General features: G+C 39.3%; 1 protein-coding gene across 8 annotated transcripts; it reads left to right on the top strand.

Annotated features, from left to right (window-relative positions):
- Positions 1–699: 699 nt before the first annotated feature.
- On the top strand, positions 700–7,934 carry LOC140764792 (uncharacterized). Of its 8 annotated transcripts, none has more exons than XM_073103605.1 (7): positions 700–856; positions 991–1,966; positions 3,565–4,072; positions 4,530–6,611; positions 6,873–6,930; positions 7,196–7,303; positions 7,428–7,934. In XM_073103605.1, exons 2-4 carry the CDS (start codon positions 1,003–1,005, stop codon positions 6,550–6,552), a joined length of 3,495 nt encoding a protein of 1,164 aa, XP_072959706.1. In that variant the 5' UTR covers positions 700–856; positions 991–1,002; the 3' UTR covers positions 6,553–6,611; positions 6,873–6,930; positions 7,196–7,303; positions 7,428–7,934. The 8 variants fall into 8 exon arrangements, with proteins under 8 accessions (XP_072959706.1, XP_072959714.1, XP_072959697.1 ...); XM_073103613.1 differs by having other exon boundaries at positions 7,082–7,303; XM_073103596.1 differs by having other exon boundaries at positions 6,873–7,303.
- The last annotated feature ends 516 nt before the right edge of the window (positions 7,935–8,450 follow it).

Here is an 8,450-nt window from a genome sequence, read left to right as displayed (position 1 = left end):
TCATTCACAATCATATTTAAAAATAATTTGCGCATATATGTTTAGAAACTGATTCAAATATCAAACCGGTTCGTATCACCACACTTGACCTACCCTTTGAAACTGGGTTCACATAAAAACATAATTTCCTTTTATTTTACACGCACATAATTTATGTGTTTAACTTTGAAAGTTTACATTGCTTTTTCTTAATACATTTTGCGATATATATAAATAATTAGAAGGAATATACAAAAATAAGAAATAAGAATACTTCTATATGTATACAATTAAAATTTATAATATCTCAATGGGGCTTTTACAATTTAATTATATTTAACTTTTTGATTTATAGTAATTAACTCTAATATATGCACTCAGTTTTATATACTAAATTAAAAGAAAAGAAAGCTAAATGCAATTAATTTGCAAAGTTCGGAAAGTTAGATTTAAAGAGCACTCATGCAAAAAAAATAAAAAAAGGTTTAATGCATCTATATAATTAAAAAAAGAAAACTTTACTCGCGAAAGAAACCCTTTTACAAGTGATTCGGTATTTTTCAGCTAAAAGGACTGAAATTGCAAACTTGCAACCGGCCGTAACTCACAGCACCTTCCTCTTCCTTTATAACACGAATCAAATGAAGCGAATCAGTGGAATTTCCTTTACATATGTTTATATGTCCCCCTCCTACTGGCTGAGAGTGTAGTCCGAAGTCCGACCTCTATGAAGTTCCTACAACTAATTCTGCATACGATCTGAGAACCTTCTGTTAATATCTCTTCTTCTTTTTCCCTTGAGTACCCCTCCCCGCACCAAAATCCATTACGCCCCCATCTCCGAGATCGCACTCCTCCACCTCAAGCCCTCATCCAGGTCAGTCGTCTATCTTCTTCTATTGCCCTTCTCGAAACCCTAGATTTCCTCGGCTTCGATAGTCCTTCTCTCAACCTAGGGATTCCCTCCTCGGAATTAGAAGGAACCCTCCTTACGCTCGTTTCCTCCCCTAGGGTTTCGCATCCATGGCGGATCGCGGCGCCATCGTGCCTAAACCCATCTGGGTGAAGCAGGCGGAGGAGGCCAAGATCAAGAGCGAGGCCGAGAAGGCAGCTGCCGCGAAAGCCGCCTTCGAGGCCACCTTTAAGGGAGTCGAGAAGCCGAGGGAGGACAAATCGGACTCCGACAGCGATGGCGACGAGCACGAAGACCTTACGAACAAACCCATCGGTCCCGTCGACCCTTCTAAGTGCTCGGCCGCTGGGACCGGGATCGCCGGCGGCACGGCGTGCGCCCCCGCTACATTCGTTGTCGTCACGAAGGATTCCGACGGCCGCAAGATCCCTAATGGTGGTGCGCAGCTCAAGGTTAGAGTTTCCCCTGGCGTTGGGGTAGGCGGGTCGGACCAGGAGGGGATGGTAAAAGATCAGGGTGATGGGACGTACACTGTGACCTACGCCGTGCCCAAGCGTGGGAATTATATGGTCCATGTGGAGTGTAATGGTAAGCCTATCATGGGGAGCCCGTTTCCAGTGTTCTTTAGCCAGGGCACTGTCATTGGATCCACAAGCTATCCGGGGACAGGCACCTCGTACCCGAACATGGTGAACCAGACAATGCCGAACATGCCGAATTATGCAGGTTCAGTGTCTGGCGCGTTCCCTGGCCTACTCGGGATGATTCCTGGACTTGCTGCAGGTGCATCAGGCGGTGTGGTGTTGCAGGGTGTTGGAGCATCATTGGGTGAGATATGTCGGGAGTACTTGAATGGGAAGTGCACAAAGAGCGATTGCAAGTGGAACCACCCACCTCATAATCTGCTGATGTCGGCATTGGCCGCTGCAACTACCACTATGGGTACTTTGAGTCAGGCGCCGATGGCTCCTTCTGCAGCTGCTATGGCTGCCGCACAGGCAATTGTCGCTGCTCAGGCTCTTCAGGCACATGCTGCTCAGATGCAGGCACAAGCCCAATCTTCGGGAGATTCTGGTTTGTCTTCTATCTCATTTTCCATTTAGTTATTATGTTGATACCATATTGAACTCATATTTACTGTGAAATGTTGCTTCAAGATTTGCAATGCCCTCATTGGCAACTCTAACGTGACACTGATGTTCATGTTAGATGCAGAAGTCCAATAACATACCAATTTCCATTCACTTTTGCTCCATGTAGATGTTGAAATTAGGGACGAGTTTGCTGGAAATATTTTACGCTTTGAATATCTTAGTGGATGTATTGATCACCTTCCTTAATTAGATGTGATAGCAGGAGGACATGGTAACAACTTTTACTTAGTGTTAGGCTGTTAGCTTCTCTATTTTTCTGCTTATAATTTCTATCTCTGAATATGGTGTGAAATGCTTGCTACTGAATCTCAAGTGGTCAAACTTATTGATTTTGACAAATTGTTCTTGTATGAACCTAGCAGAAATTGGTTGCTTTCATTCATCTATTATTTCTTTTTTTCCTGTTAGGGTGTAGAAAAGGTCGAAAAAAAGTTGGTAAAATTTTTAGTTGTAGTTTTTTTTCTTTTGTTTCTGAAGTTTCTGGAATATTTTACAGGTTTTTCCTCGAATCTTACTGCTTATCATTGGAACAATAGTCCATGACTCCATATGATCACCATAGCAGCCATCTTTAGGAGTGTAGTGAGTTTTTTGATAAGTGGGACGTTAATAATTCTTCAACTAGAGCTTGAATAACTAGAGAGAATATCTCATTTAGGGGTCCTTGTTTGGCATAGCCAACAATTTAGAAAACAGTTAAACTCTCTATTGATTTGATCCCTTGTTTAGTGTTATATTAAGAGTCAAATTAGTCAACTTCATTGTTCAGATTTGAGCTGCTTATCCTTCTCTATCCATCTAATTTGTTCTCTTGCTAAAAAGCTAAAGCCTTGTTATTTTCATCCTTTTCTCCTCTCCTCTATTTGATATAATTACAATTGCATAGCAGAGGTCCTTTTCTTTTTTCTAGATCCAGTGTTTTATTTATGTACGGAATTTTATACAACAAATCTATTTACATTAAATTATGAAAAAGATTAAGCAATCTTCCTATCTTGGCAGTGTCCATCTTTCTATACTTGCTTTATATCTATACAATTATGCTTTAATTGTCTTGACCCTGGTTTAATTTAAAGTCTAACTGACATTCAGATAAGACATTGTACTCCATATGCAGTGTAGGACTAAGAGGTTAAGCCCTTTCATCTGACTTATGGTAGAAATAGATGGAAACTTTTTCCTTCGGACATCCTTTTTGCAGCCCCTGCTTAGAATAACTTGCTGGTGATGATGGTTGTCTTGTTGATAAGATCATTAGACCAATCTATCAGCTATAACATATAAGGCCTGCTTGGCTGTAAACTATGAATGCAATATTGAGATATGGTATGATATCTGTATGTCCAAATACCGATATCAGTGCAGTAGGTCCAAATACCGGAAATCTTAAAATTTGGTTGCATATGGATAGATATATGTATTATTTCATATTTTCATCTGTTAGTTATTTGGTCAAATAATTAGATTACTTTGGGAGCTTCAAATACCTCTAAACTAATTTTTTATCTTCTTGAACAGGTTCACCTGATAAGGCTGCAAAGGCTGATACCCTGAAGAAAACATTACAAGTTAGCAACCTTAGTCCACTTCTTACAGTGGATCAACTTAAACAGCTCTTTGGTTATTGCGGTACTGTTGTTGATTGTACCATTACAGACTCAAAGCACTTTGCCTATATAGAGTACTCTAAACCAGAAGAGGCAACTGCAGCTTTGGCACTGAATAACATGGATGTTGGGGGTCGTCCATTGAATGTTGAGATGGCGAAATCCCTACCTTCTAAATCTTCTTTGATGAACCCCTCATTGCCATTGATGATGCAGCAAGCCGTTGCTTTGCAACAAATGCAATTTCAGCAGGCCTTGGTGATGCAACAGACAATAGCCACTCAGCAAGCTGCTGCTCGAGCAGCAACTATGAAATCGGCTGCAGAGATGGCATCAGCTAGAGCTGCTGAGATAAGCAAAAAGTTGAAAGCGGAAGGTTTTGGTGGTGATGATGATAATGAAGCTAGTAGAAAGTCGAGGTAACATGAGATGTTCCTAGTTGCATGCCTAATCTTTGTTTAAAACAATGTTGTGAAAAGTGCCCGTAGTATGCATTTGATCACACCACAGCATTGTTGCGAAAATTTTACTAGCAATTTTTTGAGTATAATGCACATGAATCAGGCCTCTATTTTGAATTTCGAACTCAATTTAGATATTTTATGTTAACTGACCTTTTTGTTTTATTTTCAGGAGAAAGACATTTTGATTTTCCATTTTTTTAGGTTCAGTGTAATGTGTTATTGATGTCGACGTCATCTAACTAATTCTTCTTTTAGATAGAAATTCTGAAGTCAAACTACTTGGTGTTTATTTCAAACAAACAATACAATGCACACATGTGTGCTATGCACACGTGCATGCATGACACATACACTATACTGTACAGTTATATCCTTGACAAAAGATATCCTAAAATGCTTTAGATTTTGACAGGTCACCGTCACCACCCATCCGACGATCCAAATCTCGGTCTCGATCACCTATCAAGTATCGTCGAAGTAGGCGGTCACGCTCTTTCTCCCCACCAATTAGATACTCTCGAGATCGCAGGTCACGATCGCCAATAAGATCTAACCGGTCCAATTATGGTACTGAGAGGTCATACAGAGATGATCGGGACAGCTATAGAAGGGTTGGAAGGAGAGAGAGTGAAAGATCCCGAGATCATTATTCCTCTAATTCAAGGAGAAAGAGAAGTAGGAGTGCAAGCCCTCGGCAGGGAAAATCATCAAGAACTGATTCCAGATCACCCAAGCATCATAGAGAAAGTTTAAGTCCCAGAACAAAGAGGTTATCTGGAGCCAGTTCAAGGTCTCCAAGGTACGAAAGAGAGACCAGAGGATCTCCATCACGTGATCGTCGGACATCTCATTCCCGTAGACACTCCAGATCAAGATCTCCAGAGAGAAAACCTTATTATAATGACAAAGAAAGTACCAAAAGTTCTGAAAAGCAGAAGGAAGTTAAAAGGTCTGACAGAAAACACAGAGATAGTAAGGATGCAAAGCAGCACTCGAATGAAGCAAAGGAAGATGTAAAAGTAGACTCTTCCGTAGGCTCACATAAAAAGAGCTCTCTGTTACTAGAAGATGAGATGCCAAGCATCGAGAAGACAAACAGGTATAAGAAGCCTAAGCTGGATGATCATGATTATGAAAAAACTGATGTTATGACAAATGATCAGAACCCCACAGGGGAAGACTTAGACTTGAGTGAGAATAAAAGGTCTTTGCTTTCTTCTACTTCAAAATCTCACATAAAAAGTTTGGTGGATGACAATGATGACAACCACAATCAGAGTCGAGATTCAAGCAGGCATGATAAGTCGAGATCAGATTATAACAAACACGACAAGGATAATTCTGCTTCTAGGAAAAGAAATTCTTTAACAATTGATTCAGGACATTGCAATGACGATAACCAGAATCAGAATCGTGATTCTAGCAGGCATGATAAGTCGAGATCAGAATATAAGAAATATGACAAAGATAATTCTGCTGATAGGAAAAGAGATTCTGCAGTTGGTGATTCAGGCCATTCAAGGGATGGTAAGAGGACTTCACATCACTCAAGTTCGAGATCTCATAGGAGCTCTCGGCATTCAAGGGAAAGATCTTCTAAGGTTACTGTAGATAAGCAGAATTCAGAGAAATTTAAAGAGGAATATACTAAACCATCAAAGTCGGATAATGTCCTCAAGGACATCGGTTCTTCAGATAAAAGACAGGAGGGGTCTGAGGATTCTCCAAAGCTGGAGCATAATTGTTTGAGAACTGAATTAGTTGATGAGGGTTTGAAAGCTACCAAAGAAGAAAAAGGTTTTAATCAGGATAATGTGCATTTAGAAAATGATTCGGTGGTCATTAATGCAGGTTCTCGTAAGAAGGAGGATGATGTTAGTCAATCTTTGACATACGTTGGAGAAACTGAAGTAGCAGAAAAGGCTGATGCAAATGCAAAGAATCCAAATTGTATTAATCAAGATTCAATGTACCTTGGAGGTGACATATCATCAGCAGAAATGGATACAGTCAACAAGGGAAAAGAGTCTACTCTCAATGCATCTGATGGGTCAAAAGAATACAGAAATTCTGTGGGATTTATGAGAAAGTCGAATTCACGTAGCCCTGAAAATTCAGGAGTTGAGGGTATATCGAAGTTGGAGCCCAGAGATATTGATGAGAATAATTGCCATGATTACACTAATCAACAAATATCACGCTCAAAAGATATTGATCTCATCACTGAAGAGCAAAGCTATGAATTTGAAAAACTGAAGAAGGATCACTGTTCTGTTAGGCGTGACTCAGCTGTGTTGATGGGGGAGTCAGTTATAAATATTGGGGATTCTAGTTTGGCTGATCTAAATGGACAAGATGCATCAGGCACAAGTGGCGGACTGGATAGTTCGCATTCTGGCAGCAAAGGGTATGCAGATGATGTCCCTGGATGTTGAAGTGAATTTAACATTTCTCCAGTGTCACACAGTGGATGTTCCAACTGAAGAGCCTAATTGTACGATTGAGGCAGATGAAAGTATCAATATCCTCTAATTATCTTTCCTTCTGATCTAGGAGTTCTATTTGCAGGAAATGAAGGTCCTGGAGGAGTTTGGGTAGCTACGGATAGGTTTCGCCTTAGTTTATCAAAATCTGTTTTACAAGGATGGAGGATTCACTCTTAGGAACAAGCTTTTATATATCAACGAACTCTTTTTGTTGGTAAGCTGAATTGATGTAGTCTGAAGTTCAGTCTTCCATGTCTTTGTCCTTGCAGGCCGGCCAAGACCTGGAGCACATCTGGGATCTGATGAAGGTCAATGAAGTATAATTGGGTACATGTTTTTCTAGTCTCAAGTAGTGAGTCTATCTTTGGACTGTAATGAATTTGTTATGGAGCATGTCACATTGCAACTAGCTTGCTCTGGTTGGTGAAATTATTCATGTTAAGTTGGTAAACATCTTGATCAAGTTAATTTGTTGCAGGAACTTTGACAAATTATGTTCCACAATTTTTCATTTTTGTTATCCAACTATGCTTGAAGACTTGAGGAGCATGGTATATCCAGGACTAGGATTTAATATTTTAAACAAATGCAGGGATTTCTGCTGTAGAATTAGCGATATAATATCTCCGCGGATGAAGCATTTCTCTTGATGATGTGCATCACTTTTCGGCAATGTCTGATGTTTCTGTAAAAGTTGAAGGTTTCTGTTTTCCCTGGGTTAATTTTTGTCAATGTCTTTGCACTTCCCTTAGTAGTGATTCCAATTTATCCATTCCTTTTTCTTTCCTTTTTTCCCCCTTTTTTTTTTAATTTCTGGGTAACAGGATGTCCTAATGAGAGGCCATTGTAAATGATCAGCAGCAATTATTGGTAATGTGAGAAATCCTATTCTTCAGGGTGAAACATGATGTGTGCCTGCTCTTGATAGGTCTCCAAGATAAGCATTATTCTTATATATGATAAGTTTTTTTACTTGAAGCTTCCTTTATTTTTTGCTTTATTTAATGAGAAAATCTGGCTTCACGTAAGACACCTCAAAACATGCTACTAATGCAGCTTCATTAGTATGATTGTTCCTATGGTATCGAAACATGTGCAGGTTAAGAGGTGCATTGCTGTTGGGACATTCACAGAGCAGGTTGGATAATTTTCATTCTCCAACACAGGAGAGGTATGCAGATAAAGATTTACATCAGGAGTTAGGTGTGAATGCTATCCAATATCTTTCCAGAGAACCTATAGAACTTTTATTCTGATATAAGATTTGTCATATATTGAGTTCAAGATTATGCTCTATATAGAATGATAATAGAAGATGTGGATTCTTCTGTTCTTGTTCTTTTTTTTTTTCCCCCTTTCCCTTTTTATTTTTCACTAGGTAAGCTCCCTGTATCATAGAGAGTAAGTGCGCTGCTGGATCAAATTTAAGCTGCGGACCCATCATACCTTGGTTGAATTTCCGTTTGTATTAATCTTTTCTATCAGAGCAGGTTTTCTTTTTTAAAAAAATATCTGAAAACATAGATCCATAGCGTACTCTGTCAAATGCTTTTACTTTTTGCTTAAAATTTAGTTGTACTTTTTGACGAATAAAAAACTAGCGGTTGTACAATTCATGGATTAGGCCTTGTCTTTTGTCCCTCCTTGTTGATTGAAATGATAAATGTGCCAGTTTTTTAAATCAATGTGCATCACAAAGTTGGTCTTTTGCTGCATACCCATCTGTTGCAATTAAGGTTAGGCGTGCGGGTTATGTCTTTAAACAATATACACGTATCGTTGTATTGGTTATCTCTGTGGGCAATTCTTTTGTTCTTAACTATTCACTTAGTTGACCATGTTGGATA

The sequence above is a fragment of the Typha angustifolia genome, chromosome 1 (genome assembly GCF_048772165.1).
Source record: "Typha angustifolia cultivar Huaian chromosome 1, ASM4877216v1, whole genome shotgun sequence".
Taxonomy (NCBI): domain Eukaryota; kingdom Viridiplantae; phylum Streptophyta; class Magnoliopsida; order Poales; family Typhaceae; genus Typha; species Typha angustifolia.
This window is presented reverse-complemented; position numbering and strand designations above follow the sequence as displayed.

Excerpts from the sequence above, each read along its gene's own strand:
- LOC140764792 (XM_073103605.1), top strand. The coding sequence starts at position 1,003 with ATGGCGGATCGCGGCGCCATCGTGCCTAAACCCATCTGGGTGAAGCAG. Across the intron at positions 1,967-3,564 it reads CCAATCTTCGGGAGATTCTG|GTTCACCTGATAAGGCTGCA; the intron begins GTTTGTCTTCTA and ends CTTCTTGAACAG. Across the intron at positions 4,073-4,529 it reads GAAGCTAGTAGAAAGTCGAG|GTCACCGTCACCACCCATCC; the intron begins GTAACATGAGAT and ends AGATTTTGACAG.